Source organism: Drosophila obscura, unplaced genomic scaffold, assembly GCF_018151105.1.
Source record: "Drosophila obscura isolate BZ-5 IFL unplaced genomic scaffold, ASM1815110v1 contig_150, whole genome shotgun sequence".
Taxonomy (NCBI): Eukaryota; Metazoa; Arthropoda; class Insecta; order Diptera; family Drosophilidae; genus Drosophila; species Drosophila obscura.
Window position 1 is genome coordinate 11,511,819 of NW_024542736.1, and position 19,407 is coordinate 11,531,225.

Genomic DNA, 19,407 nt, shown 5'->3' on the forward strand with positions numbered 1-19,407 from the left:
CGAACGAACCCATGCCAGCGCACTTAAGATCAAAGATGGAATGAAATGGCAGCCAGATTAAGTGCAACATCATCTTCTGGCCAGTCCGCAGGATATCCTTTTCTGCCGCCAGAGAAAGAGGAAAAACAAACAAGGCTATTTTTCATTTTCCTAAAAACGGCGCCCACCGACTGCCCCACACGTAATGGCCTGCTGCTGCTGCTGGGGCTGCTGGGGCTGCTGCTGCAGCGCCAAAACCAAAAATACGCTGTTGAAAAATTGCCTGGGAATATGTGTTAACTGCTTTTTAAACTGCCACGAGGACGACGACACGAACAACAACTGTAAAAAGTGGCAACAGCCAGCGGCAGACAGGATGATGGGCCAGGAGCCAGTAGCCAGGACCCAGCACCAGCAGACCTGCAGGATATGCAATTTTTGGCTCCCCAAAGAGCGACGCCGATAGAGAGTGAGAGAGAAAGCGAGTGCAGGGGGGATGGATGCCCCAAACAGCTGTTCTCTTTTGTTATTTCTGGCAGGATCAATGCCTAAGTGGCCAGATCGTCGACAGCTTTTGTGGATGCCAGGGAAGGATGGCGGGTGGCTGGTGGGTGGTGTTGGGAGGCCCTGCACAAAGCTGTTGTTGCTCTTTCCTTTTCACTCTTTCTTCGAAGGCGTTGCCTTAGCCGCTGCTGCCGTGCGCGAGAGTGAGAAAGGGAGTGCGTACACGAGTGTGTGTGTGTGAGAGCTGAGTGAGTGCGTTCATGTGTGTGTGTGTGGGTAAAGAGAGCAGCAGCCTGAAAAATGCTGAGCGAAAGCTGACTGACGGACAGCGTCTGGAGAAACACCTGAAAGCACTCAACGAGACTTTGACTTGGACTCGGTCTCGTGCTCGGACTGGGACTGGGAACTCCCACCCACCCCTCTGGTGGCAGCCACGGCAGCAGCAGCAGCACATAGCAGCACAGGTGGGGCGGGCACTGAGAGCGCACAAGACTGAATGGCAAAACTGATGCAAACTGCCACTCACTCAAGCGAAAATAACAAATGGGATTGGTTTTTGCTGATTTTCAACGCACGCACCAGAGAAACGCTAACAGCAACAGCAACAGCAGCAACAACGGCAGTGGCAGCGCAGGCAGCGACAGCGACAGCAGCAGCAGAAGCAGAGAGCCAAAAACCTATAAGCCGTCTCCTTTTGGCCAAAGCCAAATAAATTTCAAACGAACGTACGAACGTACGAACGCACGACGACAGAGGCAGGGCAGAAGCACAAGCAGAAACAGAAACAGAGAAAACGAAGCGAAAACATTGCGCAAAAAGAGTCAAAAAACGGCAAGGCGAGAGAGAGCAGAGAGACTCGACTCTGGGACAAGTTGCTGTATGACAGAAAAGGCGTACTAACAAATCAGTCATCGTGCGATCAGGCGCATGCGCTCTCTTCGCCGCACACACACACACAGACAGTGGAACCAGAAGTGGCAACGCGAGTGCTGTATGGCCATCCCGCTTGCACTGCTACTTTATTTTAATGGCACAATTGTTGCGTCGCCGTGTCCGTGTGTGCCCGTGTTCCCGTGCGAGTGTGTGTGTGTGTGTGGGACTTCCCTCTCTCTCTTGCTCAGACCAACACTCTCCGAAAACGACCGGCACCACGGCGAATGATTGACAATGACAGTGTATCTTTTGCTTTCGGGCCGACGTGTTGTGTTGTGCCTCCTCTGTGTTGTGTCGTGTGCGAAGCGAGTAGCGAAGTCTCGTTGGTCGTTGGGAGCAAAGAATTATTATTATTACTATTCTATTATTATTATTGCCAACCGCGGAGCGCCACTTTTATTATTCGTATTATTATTGCCGCCGCACAGCAACAGAAAATACAAGAACTCAGCGAGAAAAAAATAAGAGGATAAAAAACGCATAAATTTTCATCGAAGAAATCGCCAACAAAAATCGCGCGCGCAACGGATCGGGTTCCCGCGTTCGGTTTCGTTTTAACGGTATATACCACCTCACCAGCAGTTGCATCGCATCGCATCCATCGAAACAAAATCAACTAAATGAACCGTCAAGGGTAGAGCGCGTGTTTCAACGGGTACGTTCCTGTTGCAGAGGGGATCCCGACGATCCCCTGTCCGTAGCTGTCGCCCCTCTCTCTCTCTTTCGAACCACCCACAAGAGAAGAGCAAACACCTACCTACTTATGTACGTTGTGTTGTGCCGTCGCTAAATCGTAAAAGACTTTTTTACCCAGCAACGACGACGACGACAACAACTAAAGTTTTTTGCGTTTTCATTTTGGTTCAGGATCTAGTTACATATATAGTATGTAGAAGCAGCTGTGATAAATAGTGCGCATATTATACGAAAAGCAAAAAGAGTATACGACAACAACAACAACAACTAAAACCCTAAGCAAAACGGAAAGCGGAAAAGGAAATCAATCTGAAAATCTGCAAGAAAGATCAAACCGAATAGAATAGGATCGATCGAAGAGGAAGCTGTACTGTAGTTGAGCCATGGATTTATGACAACTACAGACAACTGCAAGACAACAAAAACAAATTGCAAAATTATGTGGCAACAACAGCCACAACAATACAGCAGTATACTAAGAACAAAAACAACAACTACAACTACAACAAAAGCAACAACAAATTGTATACGATTTTTATAAACCAAAACATTATTATATGTAAATACAACTAAACACACAAAAAAAGAACACTTAACTCAATCGAAAAAAAAAGATAAAGAAAAAGTTCTTAAGAGATCTCCCCGCTTAACAACAAAAACAACAACGCGCGCGTAACAACAACAACAACAACAACAACAAGTATACAAGCAACAAAAAATAACGTAATAATAATACATAAAATAAATCTTAACAAATGTGCCTGTGTTAAAAGAAATGAATAAAAGAGAAAAGCAGAAGTAGAAGAAGTATATTGTAAAAGAGTGCAAAAATAATAAAACAAAATAAAAGCAAAAAGCAAAAGCATAAATCCCCTAAAAAGAAAAGCCGGAAAAACAACGTGATTTTCCCCCGGTAACACTATTTTTGAGTGGGAAAAACAGAAAAAGAATTTCCAGAGACCCCAATCCTCCCCGTCAAAGCAGGAGGTCCCCAAAAAAAAAAAAAAAACAGATCTGCCAGAATAAGAGCCCGTAGCACCGAGGAGCCACAACAACTGGAAGAAAACCGACCGCAACCACAGCGAGGAGCAGACACAAGGGACGCGGGCCCCGCCGTCGAATTGTGTGTTGCGTCGCCCCACAGTCTTCTCTACACCAAAAGTGGCACAAATCGGGTTAGACGTCGCTCCCAGAGCATTAATGGCTCAGCCCAGGGTAAGTACCATCAAAAAATGTTCCCCTAAAATTATCTAGGGCTATCCCCAGAAGTGTTGTTACTCCCCAGCCAAATAAGCGACGGCACCGTCGGATATCGCACATCTTTTGTTTTTTGGTTCAAATCAAATGCCGTCGGCACAAACAGTTATCAGCAAAGTGTGGCAGCAAGTTCTCTGACACATCTTAAAGTCTCTATGCTCGTATCAATAGTGAATTTTCAATCGTGGAGCAACATTAATCGAGTTCAATTTGAATTGCGTGTGTGTGCGGGGGGCTCTCATAGCAGAGTCTCTCTCTCAAATATGATTTATGCGGGTCACTTTCTCATACAAGTTTATGGAATTATTTAGTTAAATTTGTGTTGTGCCCTGCCGATATTTGGTATTCTGTTGGATTATAGAATGACCAAGATATTATAAAATCAGTGAAAATTAATTTCAAGAAGCCATTCGAACAATTAGGAATCATCCAAACATCTTGGATTATCTTCAAACAGCTGTGTAACATATCCATAGAAGTCTGTAAAAACTACGACGGATTAACTTCAACCTCTCATGATAGCTATGGAAATTCCTAAGAGTCTTTAGCCGTTTCCCAGTTGATTTCGTTAGATGCCCTTTGGAGGTTTATGGGCCATTGTCCAATTCTTAAACATTTTCTGGCACTTAATCGTATTGTCATTAAAAGATTTCTAGCATACAAGATCATATTTATTATGAATCTTATATGTATACATTTCCTATTAATAATACTGAAAAGATAGACAAGCGATAATTCCACGATAATTTGAATATCTGAGAAATAACGAGTGCCTTTGGGATCAGTGCTTCATTACCCTCTTCCACAATTCTATATGCTTTATATGGTAAAATATGGTGAACCGTTTATGTTTTACCACTCATATGGATCATAAATAATATGCTAATCAGGTGACCAAAATCGCAGTTAGAGTTGCCTCTTTACTATTTTTTTTTTTGGTTTGTTGGTTTGTTGCTTTCGACTTTATCAATTGATTAACATGGACCTGCGAAGTGAACTTGATTTTTATTAAACGGAGCAAAGACTCTCGATATGTGTGTGTGTGTTAGCAATTAACATCTACATTTGTGTCTATATGCGTATGCGTGTATGTGGAGAGTGAATTATGACTGGCCATAGGTAGGCCGAGCTCTTTGGGAGCATTAAAAGACAACAACAACAAAAATCCAAATGAAATATACAAAACGAAAAATGTGAAAATGCCCGCGGGAATGTTGTGTGGTGATTTTTATATGTGTGTTGTTGGTGCTGCTGTTACTGGCGAATAAATTTACGCTTGTGGTTTAATACACGATTCTGTCCCAGTCCCAGTACCAGTTCCTGTCCCCCTCCCTCTTTTTTCCCGGCTGCCCGTTGTCTGTATTCGCTATTCTCCTGCGGCTCTTTGGCCGAATCGCGCCATTTCAATTCCATCAAATGAATTTTTCGACTCTGGGCACAATATACATACGGGTTCCACTGTGTGTCCGTGGCTGTATCTGTATCTGCATCTGTGTGCCAGAGTGTCAGAGTGTCTGTATCTGTTTCTGTGTGCATTTGATGCATATAATTTTATTGCACATGAGCGAAAAGAGGCTGAGGCCGCGGCAGACATTCATTCAATCTCTCTCTCTTTCTCTCTTTCGCTTTCCCGCTCTCTTTTTGCGGTTTTATTATTTACAATTTTATTTTTATAATTTTCCATGACTCTACTATAATTTTTGGACATTTGTGCGTGCCGGAAAATGGCGGGAAGCGCTCTTTTTTTTCACAAATGTATTTTTATATATATTTAATTTGATTATTTTATGCCTTTACAAAAGCAGAGAGAGAGAGAGGATAGAGAGCCAGCAAAAAAATGTGCAATTGCAATTTGTATAAAAATGTGCAATGTGCAGCTGCCACAAGCACCTCCTCGGCACCCCGTCCCTGGCACTGGCACTCCCAGTGCCACTGTCCCTGCCTCTTCCGTGCCATTTCAAACGCCTGCAAAATGCACCACAAAAATTGTTTTGGTGTTATTTTAATTTAAAGGTTAACCGCAGCGTAATTTGTGGCATAAAATATAATTCGTCTAGTGTGTGTTTCCCTCGTTCTCGCTGTGTGTTTGTTCGTTCTGTGATTGCTTTGCCTCTATTTCTTTTTGCAGAAATAAAATCAAAATAGAAAGGAATTGGTTGGGGAGAGCGCGCGAGCGAGCGGATAAATCGCGGGGCATGCTGCTGCAAATGCCATTCGATGTGCAACGTGAGGCCGTTACTTGTTAGATTTTTGCCGAACACACTCGGCGAAAAGTTGATTGAAAGATTGGGGATTTAATGCGAATGCAAAATAATATTTTGAGATATTGAAAGCACTCTTTCCTTCATCTCCTTCATGTTTCTAGTTAATAGAATCATTTATTATTTTTATGTTTATATTTTTCCCACCTTTAAGCCGAAAGTGAAGTTCCATGTGAAATATTTTGCAAATTTGTGGCTTTTTTCATTAGTAATATTCCCCCCACTGATTTCTCTATCTCTGTTACATCTCCCGGAGATGGTTAACCTTCGCTGGAAATTCTTTTCTAATTAAGTGAGAAATTCTTGCGACTCTCAGCTTCCCCGTGAGTCATGGTGGCTCCAGAAGAGAGTTTCTCCGTTGTATCTTTTGATCAGTTATAGCTGGGACTGGGCCTGGGCCCGGCTATCAGTTATATGTATCTCGGTTTAGTTCGGTTCCTCAACGAAAGTTGGGAATTCTCTCAGGCCAGCGAATTATTTCAGAGAAGAGCAGGAAGCAGGCTGCGAGGAATATTTATAAACAAATTACATATGCATATTTTTGCCAGGCTCTATATGGGGCCTATCCACATGAGCTGCTCCTCCACTGTAGCTCGCTCGCTCTCTCTCTTTCTCTTGCTCCATCTTTGTCGCTGTCTCTTTCTCTTGTCGATGTTGTTTTTCGTGTGCTAAAGAGCTTCATGTTTAATGATCAAATTGCGTGCCTCGTTCTTGGGTCGGCGTTGGTGCCTGTTGGTGCTCTGTTTGTTGTGGTTGTTGCTCTGGTTGTTGCTCGTGTTGTAGTTGTTGTTGTTGCTGTTGCTGTAGGTACACATAGTTGCCAAGTTTGACGAGGTCGCAACAGTATGTTGCCTGCCTCCTCTGCTGTTTCTGCTGCTGCTGCTGGCTGCCGTTGGAAGTGTTTTCATTAGTTTCATTTCTTTTTACATTTACGCCTAAATCGTCTTATAAAGTATTTTAAATAATCTGTTTCTTCTCTGCTCTCCTTCTCCCTTCCTTTTGTGTGCTGTGTGTGTGTGTAATTTCCCTCTGACATTAAGTCAAAGTGTTTCGCTAATTTTCAAGTAAAACTAAATTACATTTTTGTAGAAAACTCTTTCGTGGAGATCCGATCCATCTATGAAAGAGGCCAGGCCAGGCCCTCCATGCGCGGCCAGCGCCAAACAACAAAAACTCTGAAAAATTAATAGAAAAAAAAAACTGCTTTAAAGTAGAGGAAAAATCATTTAGACAAGTTACACGCCGCTCATTAAATTAAATGAGCCATCAGCACGCAATTTATTTTCGTATTTTTGAGTAACTTTTTGTTTTGGCCCCAGCCAGGAGACGCTGCGAATGCCAAAAACTCCAAGAGATTTTTGTTTGGGTTTTCGCTGTAGCTCTAAATGGTAGAAAGAAAGTGCTTTTGTTTTTGGGAGGTTTCAGAGGTCCTCGAGACTTGGCTATTTAATTAGATAGCTAAGAAAGATTGCTGCTTGGGTGGGTTTTTGATGGCATAGCGATTCCTAAGACATCAATTTATTATTCTAGGAAATTCCGTGTAAAGCCACTTTATATTATATTTTTTACTTCCATCTCTCTACTTTTATCTGTCAAAAACATTTTCAAAATTTGTATGCAATGTTTGCTTCTATTTTCACAATATTCAAAGCTGTTTTGAACTAAACAATATTCGAATTCCTTTGCCTATGCAAATTTCAAAATATCCTGCATTTTTTAAATACATTTTCCTCTCTAATTTTAAATATTTCCTTGACAGTTTATTCCAAAAATTGTTCTCTGCTTAATTTCTGTTTCTAACAAGAAATTCAGTTTCTGTCAATATTTTTTTGAATCGAATTTTGTTTCTTGTTTTTCTGAACACGAAATTTTAATTTACCTTTTTGGACAAATGCCGCTGTCGCTGCTGCTGCTGCTGCTGTTGTGTTTGTTGGTTTTTTGTTAATCATCTGCCAGTTTGGGGCTCATTTTAATTTAATAAATGCCGCAGACTGACGTCATGTTTTGTTGATTTTTGATAAATGTGGAAACGTCAAAGAATACATTTATTTGCATTTTTTTTTTTGTTCTACCATTCTGCCATTGGTCTCTTCCAATTTGGCTACCGAGCATCTAATTTTTGTGCTTTATATTTATTTATATACATATATCTGCGTATTTTTTTTTGCGTTAAGTATTTGTTTTTAGACATAAATTTTTGGGAGGAAGGAACCAAAAAATTAGCGCACGTTTTGGGCCGTTGACAAACCGCTCAAACCCCCACAACGTTTGATGTCCGCCTGCTGGATAATATTGTTATTAGAAGCAATAAAAGTTTATAATAAAAACACAGCAGAAAAACTATGGGACAGAGAGCGTGTTGCGTTCGAAATGTTGGTTGGAAGTAAATTAAAATAACACCCAGACACGCAACAAAAATTAATTGTCTAACACCAAATAAAACTTTTGAGGCGGCCCAAAAACAGAAACAAAACTGGGCGGGACAGCAGATAGACGGGTATCGGGAGGGATTGGATTGGGACGACGGACACACCTACAACCAACAACCACGGACTGGGGACTGTGGACTGGGGACTGCGGCTCGTCTGCTAATTAAGCAAAAGTCAAGAAAGACAACAACAGACCGAAAAAAGAATTATAGAGAAATACAAAGAAATGGAAAGAAATTCAAATATAACATGATAAACAATTAATTTTGATTAGGCCTTTGGCCGCGCCATCGCAATTAAGAATGTTGCGGGTTTCAATATGCCCCAGCTCCCTGGTCCCTACCACCCTTTTTTTTTTGTTGGTTTGTTGGTGGCGTAAATGAAATGGAAATACAACAAAAACAAAAGCAACAAAAAATAGGAAAAGCAAAAGTGTTGTGGAGAAAGAAGGCCAAGAAATCGATATAGAAATGGAGTTTCGGCAGCGAACACCAAACATATTGAGGCTTTCTGTGTGGGGTGTTGTGTGGGGCTGGGGGTTTTGTTGCTGCTCCGACTACGACCATGACTATGTAAAATGGCGGCCATTGTCACCATTTTGCCCAAAACGTACACACACGCACACACACACAGGCCTGAGAGAGCGAGAGGTGGCTCTACTATGTTTCTCTCGCATGCCTGCATTTTTGCACTCATAACTCTCCTGTTTCCGCCTGCTACCTCTACGCCGCCCTACGCCCTGCCCGCCTGGTGTCTGGCTTTTGGTCAGTTTCGGGCATCCCCTTAGATAAAGGTGGCCCCCCCGGTCTCCAGCCCTCTCTCTAACCCTATCTGCCACATGGCACCACTCCCCTTTGCTGCACCACTCCTCTCTTTTCCCTCACCCACTAAATGTCCTTGCTGTTGCTGTTTGTGTGTTTGTGTTTGTGTTTCTATTTTAGCCTATGTGCCGTGCAACGTTTTCGGTTTCAAGTTCACGCAACATTTTGTTGCACACACACAGACCCGCATTTGGAACCCCTTCCTGCCTTGCTCCCACTATTGTGGCACAAACTTAAAGCCAAAATACATATTTCTGTTGAACATTAAAGGTTTTTGCTTCAATTGAGTTGTTGTGCCTGTGCGGGCAGGGGGCCGGCCGCCAGTGGGTGCAGTAGGCTTTTTCGGGTATGTATGACTTAATGTCGCGCAAACACGACAAAAGCACACACACACACACACAGATACAAACACAGCGACAGACAGAGGCAGCAGCAAGTAGGACAAGAGCCCCGGCACTAGCAACTGCCCCCCGACTGTGCCTGTGCCTGGTTACCGAAAAACTCTGCGCCGCACAGCTCCTTCAGCGCCTGTCACTGACAGTCGGGTTGGGGGCGGCCACTGCCACTGCCTCTGCTCTGTCCCTCTCATCCCGTCAATGTGTGTGTGGCCAGGGGGCGTCATAAATTTTTGAAGGATTTTCGACGCTGAACTTGTCAAAATCAGACCAGAATGAAATGCCGGCCTCCTCGGACGGCGCGGCTCTCGACGACTGTTTACAGTTGGCTTTTCAGTGGTTGGTTTCTGGGTGGATCAATATCCAAACATACAAACACACACACACACACATACACTCGTACAATCGTTTCATCGTTCAGTGTGGCCTGCCCCCACATTTTCCCCGCTGTCAGTTGCAGAGCTTTCCACCAGAGCCGCCATTCAACAAGGTCAATGGCTTGGTCACTAAACAACAGCCAGGGAAAGACAGCGAGTGAGAGCTGGAGGGTGGGAAGGGTGGGGAGGGGAGGGGAGCGAAATAGGGTCTGAGGTCTGAGCCGAAAGAGATCATCAATCAAAGCTGGCCCAAATGGTTAGGATGGGCCCAGAGGGGGCTAAGTGTATTTGCCTGTTCGATTTTTACTCTTCTTTTGTTTGGTGTGTCTGGTGCCGGGGTTTTTGTTTCGGCTACAAAACGAGAGAAAGAGAAACCTTCTCCGCTCTCTCACTCTGTCTCTGTCTCTCTCCCTCTACTACTATATGTATGTGGTATATCTTCTCTGTTACTCAAATTCCCACATTACTTATGTACAAGTACAAATTGTGGTAATTTTCAAGATCTCTTTGTTGGCACGGCTTTTGCTCCACAATTTCCTCATTTCGAATGGCAGCAGAAAAAAAAGCAGCGACAACGTACGGTTGCCACCAACACTAAAATTAGCATAACAACTTTATAGTTTAACTGCCATGAACCGAACCGAACCAAGCCGAACCGTAGCGAGCGGAGCGGAGTGGAGTGGAGAGTGGATTGGATTGGAGTCGACTCGACTCGAACCCCGGCTGATCTGAGCTGAACTAACCCGGCCGCTCGGCCTGTGCGGCTGTATCTATGGGCTTGTATCTTGCATACGCCCGCTCTCTGGCTCTGGCTAAGGCTCAGACTCAGGCTCAGGCTCTGAGGCCAACACCAACGCCAAACGGCAGCAGCAGCAGCAGCATTGCACGACTGCTCTGCCTCCTCAGTAGACTAATCTTTTGTGTGTATCTAAAGGATTGCCAGAGCGAAAACAAAACGTTGCAAAAGGTTGACAATCGAATTGAAGTCAACTCGGGGCTTGCTGCAGGTGGCACTGCCACTGCCACTGCGCGACTGCAGCAAACGGAGGCAGCTGCTTTATGAGCCAGTTGCACTATTTCAAAGTATAGATACAGATGCACAGCAGCAGATACAGATACTCGTACATATATCATTGGCTCTGGCTTCCAGGTGCAAATCCTTGACATTTCGCTCAAAATCTTCAGTCAAGTGTGGCTCCCTGTCTGTCTTTTGCAGCTCCGCCGCTCTTCACCCGCCATCTCTTCTCTTCAACTTCAGCTCAAGTCAATTGCTCATTTAGTGTCAAAGATTTTTCCAGGCTGATAACAACACAAAAAAAACTCCAACTTGCTGGCGAGACTTTTCATGTGTGTGAAGACGGGGCGGAGTGGGAAGGGGGCAACAGGCCCACCATCATTTCTTGTCGCTGCACAAAAATCTTTTTGTCAACTTCTTCGGCCTCTCTTTCTCCCTCTCTCTCTGTCTCTCTCTCTCACCAAGCAAACTTGCCTCAAATTATGCAGTGTGAAGAGCAGCAGAGAAGCTTCTCAGGCGACGGACGCCACTTGAGTACAAATGATAAAAATCTGACAAAAACACACATACATACACTACAGCCAACGAAAAAGAATCAGAGGCATCAGCAGCAGTTGAACTTTGGTTAAATGACAGCCACAAGCAAGGCCGAAACCACAGATACACTGCTGGATGAATGGTTAAGGGATAAAGACACAGCCTTGATTCTAATTACAAATGTTTGATTGGATTATCTGCATGCTTCTATTGATATTCTGATGGCTGATGCATCCCTCGCTGAGTGCCAAACTGCTCACCAAACACTGGAGTACACCCTCTGCTCTGCATAGGGTATCAGCACAATAAGTTCTCGGTTTCTGTTTGTAGTGTGTATTGCGAGTACGTACTGTTGTTGCCCGTTGCACACAAACCAGTTTGCAATTGCGCGGATCCAAAAAATGTTGTACAACTTTAGACAGAGATAGAGAACAATCACACACAACCATACACACATACATACATAGGTACATACATACGTATAGAGAGATTAACTGATAACATTAAAAATTGTCTCTTTGTTGTTGGCATTTTGCTGTTGGCTGTTGGCTGCTTTTGGCGCTTAATTAATATGCAAAAAACGTTGAAAGAAAAGACGAGCAAAGACCGAGGTAAAGGTAACTAAATATATATGCATATATATGTTTATACGTGGGTATATTTGTATATATATCCATATAATGTCGAAGCGGCGGCAAAGTAATCACAAGGTCAAAGCGAATCGCTTTTTTTTTGTGTTTTGTTTCTGTGTCTTTAGCTTTGCCCACAGCCAAATATTTAAATGCATATATTTAGATATATTTTTTCTGTTTTGGTTTTTTTTTGTTTGGCTGGGAACAACACTTCTTCAACATCCATTCATCTACTACTCTTTTGGTCAATAACTAATCTGTATTATCTCCGTTTTTGCAGTATGACGATGGCCTGCACGGCTACGGCATGGACTCCGGTGCCGCGGCGGCGGCTATGTACGATCCACATGCTGGACATAGGCCGCCCGGCCTGCAAGGCCTCCCCTCGCACCACTCACCGCACATGACGCATGTCGCGGCGGCTGCGGCCACAGTCGGCATGCACGGCTACCATTCGGGTGCCGGGGGTCATGGTACACCTAGTCATGTATCACCGGTTGGTAATCACCTAATGGGCGCAATACCCGAAGTACACAAACGTGATAAGGATGCGATTTATGAGTAAGTATCCCTCGCACAGCAGATTCCAGACAGAATCCCACAGCTCATTTTTTTTGAGCTGTAAATGATCGCCTACGATAATCCTTGTTAGGGGGGTCATCTAAGACTGATTAGAAATTAAATTGATTAAGTGAGGAATTTGAAAAAACATTTCCATATCGCTGACTAAATGATGATCCCATTTTTCATGTGTTATCAAGCTTGCGCAAATAAAATTTAAAGTACATACACACTATAGAACTTAGATCATGATCACTGTATTACATTCATAAAGATCCGTTCGCTAACTCAATGGAACACCAGCTCAAATAATCATCAAAGGTGTTTCACAGAGATCCGCCGAGATTAATGTCAATTTTCCAACTACAAATAAATTCTAGATTAGCAAAAGGACTGCAATATTCACTTGAGATCAGCTCACAGTCAGCAGTCAGCATTTTAGCAATGATTTCACTGAGAAAAGTTTCCATTCATATGGGAATCTTCCATCGGCGATCAACGATCCCAAATGTTAAGTGCAAACTTTCAATTATCATCTGCTAGTTTTCCACGCCGCATATATTGATCAGTGGTCCATTTTCAAGCGCTCAATCAATTTCCAAACCGCAATTCAATCAAGAGTTCTCCTCCCAATTGATTAATAATTTTGGGCATGTTCGAGTGGTTGCGACCCAATCTGCCACCTGTTCACACCGCGGCGAGGGAGTCGACATCATTTTAACGCACGCGTAACTCTGCTCAAAATGGAAGAGGTAGGGAGAGGCAAGCGATCCTTTTTTTTATAGAAATGGGCGTGATCCTTGTGCGTTTTGCGCAAAATACAAAATTATGGGTTTGGCTCGACCAAAAATGTCTGTTTTCCAATTCTCCACTCTGTCTTTTCTGTCTCTCTGTGGGGGTGTGGCAAGAGTTTAGTGACGGACACGGAACATGAACGTGCTTAGGCATTAGGGAGTCACTCCAGACCAGCCCAGACCAGACCAGTCCAACCATCCATCCATCCAAAATGAGCTGCAGTTGTTGCGGTTGCGTTCCCTTTGCGGTTCCTGGGTGTTAATTTGCCAAAATTGTGGTTTCTTTTTTGTTTGATCTTTCTTTTTTTTTTATGGCTCTCTTCGTTTTTTCTAACACGATCGAAGGCTTTGGCCGGGCCTGCCGTTCCGATGAGTCCCTTGTGTCATTGCGTGTCCTGTTGGACTGACTCTCTGACTGCCAATTTTCATGTGTTGCAACTGTTTTGCCAGCTGCCTGACTGCCTGAAATGCTTGTTTGTCTTTCGATCGTTGCCGACCTTCTTTGCTTTTTTGCTGCTGCATTTTTTTTTTATGTTTATTTAAGCAAATATTTGTCGTGAGAGGGAGAGACACACAGAATTTCATGAATGACTTGGCCCATCCATCAGCTGTTTGATGACTGTTTGATGACTGTCCGGCCGTCCGTCTCGAGTGTCTGGCCAAACAAAGGTTCCCCCTCCTAAACCGAATGATGATGATTATGACTTCATTGGGCACCTGTGTGCAGCAGCAACAACATTGTTATGATTATTATTATTTTTTGGCACCTTTTTTCGTGTACGAGTATATGAAATTTAAATTAATTTTTATGGGAAAAAAGAAGGAACGCATACAGAGAGAGAGGGACACACACACTCTCTTTTAACACCTTCCCCGAGTGCGCAGAACAACTTCAGCTGCTGCTCTTTTGCTTAGTCATGGCAAATGAGTGCCACAGAAATTCAGTTTCTGTTTCTGTTGCTGGGTTTTACTTTTCGTTCTGTTCCTGATCCTAAACTGGAAACGCACTCAACTGTAAAAGGTTCAGAACGAACACAGTCCGAGGCCGCGTCCGAGTCCGAGTCTTATTAATAGTTTGTTAAGCGCAGGTCCACACCCCCTCTGGGTTCTGTATTGGGCTGGGGTTCTGGACTCTGGCTGGTCACTTTTTGTGCCATCTAATGGGTTTTTCGGTCAAGGGAAGGTACAGGAGAGGAACAGGCACAGGGGACAGGGACCAACCCCGCCTAATTTTGTTCAGGTGCAATTTGTGCGTCTCTAAGCGTGAACGGAAAAGAGAACAAAAAAGCAGAAACAGTGAAAAAGAAAGGGAAATACTAGCATACATCTCCTGGAAAAAAAAAAAAATGGTCAAATCATGTTGAGTTGTTGAACTAATCCGTCAGCATAAAGAGTCCAAGTGGCCCAGGGGGGATTATTTATTTAGATATACTCGCAGATAGAGCGGCAGCAGCAGCGGCAGCAGCAGCTGTTCCCCATGCGGCTGCTCATTTGCATTTGCAGGATCGGAACAGGAAATTGTCCTGAAAAATTTGTTGCTTAACTGATATTTCATTTGGAAACTCTCTCTCTCTTTCTCGTTACAGACATCCGCTATTCCCGCTATTGGCGCTCATATTCGAGAAATGCGAATTGGCCACATGTACGCCGAGGGAGCCCGGGGTGCAAGGTGGCGATGTTTGTTCATCGGAATCGTTTAACGAGGATATTGCAATGTTCAGTAAACAGGTAAGAAATAATGGATCAAGTTTTGACCCTCAAAAACCCCCCACTCCCACTCCCAATCTCTCCGTGTAATTGGAGATCTGCTCTCTCTCTCGCTTCCTCTCACTCCTGCTACGAGTACAAGAGGCAGGCATACTGGAATCTCTGTGGGAACACATGGCCCACATGTGGCACTAAATCGCGGCACACGAACTTAACGAAGCAAGCCGCTAAATGATCGGATTACGTTACCCAGCGGAGAGGATCGCTTCAGCTCAGTTCGGTTCGGTTTCGGTTCGGTTTTGGTTTTGGTTTTTGCTTGGGATCGATTCCTTCCTCTCGCTAGCTGGCTGACTGGCTGGCTGACTGGGCTGTCTTTGTCCCATCTTCAATGAGCGGGGCAGTCTGCACTTAATTACAGTCTCCGCTGACAATGTCTTGCCGCCATATGTCACAAATATGCGAGGCGACTCCAGCCTGGCGCTGCCCACACTTGACACTTCCTCCCTGTAGCCTCCCCCGTCCACGCTCCACTATTGGAGTTCATAAAAAAAAAAACAGAGAAGACGGTGGAGAAAAGTATTCTGCCACACACTGACATTTAAGTAATTTACGATGTTTTAACATACAAATTATAATGTTGCAAGTCGTTTTGTCTTTCGCTCTGGTGTGTGCTTGTATGTGCATCCTGCTCCCCTTTGGGGCAGCTATTTTTATGAGGCACTGAAGATCGCCTTGGAGGAGAACAGAAGCACACAACCAGACGAGAGTCCCAGGCAGACGATGATGATGACGCCGATGCTGATGATGATGCCAAAAGTGAGCAAAACTTATGGCTCCATTCTACGGTTTGTGACATTTTTGGCAATGCCAAGCAACAACCACCACAGCAACGCCCCCTCAGGCGGTTCCGCCCTGGCCAGTTGAATATTATAAAAATGATGTTTTTATTTATGGTCCATTTGGAATTTTGACAGGCCCCTGCTATGGGCAATAAACCCAGCCAACAACAGGAACAACACCCGAACACCATCTTCGCGGGGAGAGACATTTATCAAGATGCTGCTGCGCATCTCTTGGCACTTTCCGTCTGGTGCTGGGGCGAGATTTTGATGAACTTTTGTCAATGAAATGTCTCTTAAAGTATCTCTTAAAGATATGGCAACATCAGCGCATGAAGATAAATGTGAGAGATTAAAACCCTGCCTAACTAGAACACGAACCGATCATCGAACCTTTGGCAGACTTCGGTTCGTATCTCTGCATCTGTATCTGTTTCGGTTTCGTATCATTTCTATTCCACACCTTGCTCATTGATTGATCACCCATCCCACCTTTAACTGATCTTCAGCTGCAGTTGCGTTGCGTTGCCCATTTGGCAAAGTTCAAAACCCTGTTGGGGTGTTCAGATCAGAGCAGATTGCAGGCACCGTTTGTTGATCATTCACCAAACTGAACGTCAACAACTAAGTTGTCGCTTGCATTTCATTTCATTTCGGTTTCATTTCGGTTCAGAACTGAACACTTTGGCCATTTCGGGGACAGCAGGGTTGTCGTTGTCGTCGTCGTTGTCGGGCTGACAAAAATAACTCAAAAATGTCATTCGCCCATCGAATTTTAACAAACGAGCGACTGAGGCAGTGAGCAGCACATCGGTGCAGAGTGGAATGGAGAGGAGACATCGTCGTCGTCGTTGTCGTCGTCGTCGCCTCGCCCCAGAAGAGGACGCTAAAAATAATGCTTTGGCACTTTTTTAGTTGCTGTTGAAGCAGTTGTTGCCGCTGCTGTTGCTGTTGTTGATGATGATGATGCCGATGCCGATGCATTTTATATAGATAGATTGCATAGATATATCTCTTCGTTCTCACTCTGCTTGTGTGTGTGTTCATCAGTCCCTCCTCTATATATAAATTCACTTTAATTTGGACTAAGCAACTGCGTAAAATGCGCCACGCCAACGCCACAGACATTGGGTGCGATTCCCCCCTCATCAAGAGTCGACAGATCCGAGAGATCCCACAGATCCGACAGATCCAAGAGAGATCAGATCCTCTGCTCTGTTGGCTGGATGGATGGATGATATACTCGCAGTACATACATAGTTAGGCGACTTTTGGTGTTGGCGCTGCTAATGATGCAGCTAAGGAAACGCTTTATAATTTCTCTTTAAAACCAGAAACATGTGATGCAAATGATGGACCACAAGACCAAACAAAAACAACAACAAAAATATAAGAAAAATAAATACATACTAAGAGAATACGAATATATGTATGTGGTGTATACATGTATAAATACTCGGCATGGGAATGGGAATGGGGATCCAACAAAAGTTCGTTGGCTGTTGTTGCTTGATAATGATGATCATTATTATCATTTCTCCCCATTGGTTAATGTGCTTTGTGTCTTTGTTGGAGGATCCCCCTATCCCCCCGAAAGACAAAGGAAAGTCTGCCCAAAAACAGAATATACGTATATATTTTTATGATTTCATTTTAAGTAATTTTTAATGAAAATCATCTCGTTTGGCAGTCGACTTTTGGGTTCTTTCTTTCGGTTGTTTCCCCTACCCCACGATGGCGATGCCTCCTTGTGGTTTGACAAGAGTTTTGTGGCAGTTTGGCTAATAGTTTGTACATGCAACGAGTTGATTCCGCCGCTGACAACATTGGGCCATTGTCTCCTTGTCATTGCTGGTTGTTGCTCTTCTGCTCTTGTGCTCTTGTGGCTGTGGCTGTCTGTGGTTCCTGCTTGATGCAGTTGCAGGCCATGCGTGCCACGTCTGGCCTGGGTGCCCTGGGTAGGAAGGATTGTCTGCTTGGGCCTGATGATTAATGAAGTGCGGCTAAATGTGCCCGATGATTTTTGATTTCATCATCCCATCACATGCACACTGTCTCTCGTCTCTTCACACTCATTTTCTCTGAATATGATCATGATGCTGCTGCTGATGATGATGGGCAGTTGTCTGTCCTTGACATTAACTAGACTGTCACAACATTTCAACTGGCCAACAGGAAAAGTGACCAACTTTCCCGGCAGGTAGAACAGGTTAAGCCCTAATGCCAATCAATGTATTTTGGTTTTCTTTTTGGGTTTTCCCCGCACAAAAGGCAATTCCGATGGCCAAGATTCCTTTTTCTCCCCCTCTCTCTTTTGTTTCTCCGGCTCTGGCTGTGTTTTTTTCGTCGTTTTTGTTTCGTAAATTGCATTTTCTGATTTCGTCTGAAACGCAAAAGGCAAGAGAGGATGGGACGGGATGGGATGGGATGTGCTGAGGTTCAGCTCTTCGGTGCGGTTCATAATCAGGTATGAAAGGTTACGCTTGCGCAGTTGTATTGTCAGCAGGAGCAGGCAGGGCTCTACCTCGGCATCGGCAACGGCCTCGGCCTCTGCTTCTCATTGGAATGTTCACTTTGCCAGGGCTGGGATCTCTCATCTTCCCCCCTACCCCTCTCTATATAGGAGAGATATCTCTGGGCTCTACGCATTTGCGTTCGTTTCTCTGTCTCTGTCTGTTTCTGTTTCTCGGGGCCTGGAGGCAGCATCGCATCGGGTAAGAAAAAGGAACTTAATCTCTTTTGTGCAATATTCCCTGACTCAGTTGGTTCCCCCTCTATCTCAACCTCTCTCTCTCTTGCTTCCCTCAAACTGTGTGTATGTTGGTTCTGTTGTTTTGTTCTTTTAATGATAAAAAATACAGAAACCTTTACCTTTTTATTTGGAATTTGGTACCTTTTTAATCTGCCTCTCGCTCTGGCTATGGCTATGGCTATGGCTCTTTCTCTCCCTCGTTCTAGTTGTACGAACATTATTAAGGCATTGTTCTTTTTCTTTTTAGTTCTGTGTGTATGAGTGTTGTTTTTTTCCCCCGGCTGATCCAACCCTTAGCGGGTTTTGAATTTCTTCTTTCTGGAGTGGAACAAAAGATTCGTTCTTCGTTTTCTATTTTTTTTTTGTTGTACTTTTTGTAGTAGCCTAACTGCGAAATGAGCAAGGCGCAGACGCAACTGTTGCCAGAGGGAATGAGTTCCCAAAATGGGAGGAATAATTTCCAAGGGGAGGCTTTTGGTTTTTGTTGGTTGGAATTGCGTTGCATTCAGTTGGTGGCACAGCGTGAAATGATTTGGCACAGCCCCTGGGAGGAAATAAATGCGAGAGTGTAGGGCCCGACACCCATCCAAGCCAACCACCCACCCACCAGAGGCCTCGGATTATTTACTTTGGAGTGGTGCATGGGTGCATGGTGCATGTGGTTCACCGATTTCAGATTCCGAGCAGCAGCCTGCCACCTCCATTAGCAGCCAGACAGGCAGACAGCCAGACAGCCAGACGAGCTGCGTCCCAAATTCAAATATTTGTTTATGGAACCACTTGGCGCCTTTTAAATGTGATTATTTAGTTAACTGCCTTAATGTATCTGGACGAGTTTATGTTTGGATTATGCCACCATTTCCATTTCCATTCTGTAGCTGCTGTTGCTGCTGCTGCTGGCCCTGATGACTCCCAATA

At 44.2% G+C, this 19,407-nt stretch overlaps 1 protein-coding gene across 4 annotated transcripts in view; it reads left to right on the top strand.

The window, feature by feature from the left end:
* Positions 1 to 1,656: 1,656 nt before the first annotated feature.
* The window catches only part of LOC111066512 (homeobox protein homothorax), a 114,307-nt gene continuing 96,556 nt past the window's right edge, over positions 1,657 to 19,407 (top strand). For 3 of the 4 annotated variants that reach the window (XM_041591757.1, XM_022355199.2, XM_022355200.2), the window contains exons 1-3: positions 1,657 to 3,327; positions 12,117 to 12,397; positions 14,778 to 14,919. In XM_041591757.1, the coding sequence (XP_041447691.1) occupies positions 3,313 to 3,327; positions 12,117 to 12,397; positions 14,778 to 14,919 (438 nt within the window). In that variant the 5' untranslated portion in view covers positions 1,657 to 3,312. The remainder of the gene's footprint in view (positions 3,328 to 12,116; positions 12,398 to 14,777; positions 14,920 to 19,407) is intronic. The other variant, XM_022355202.2, reaches the window with a different exon arrangement.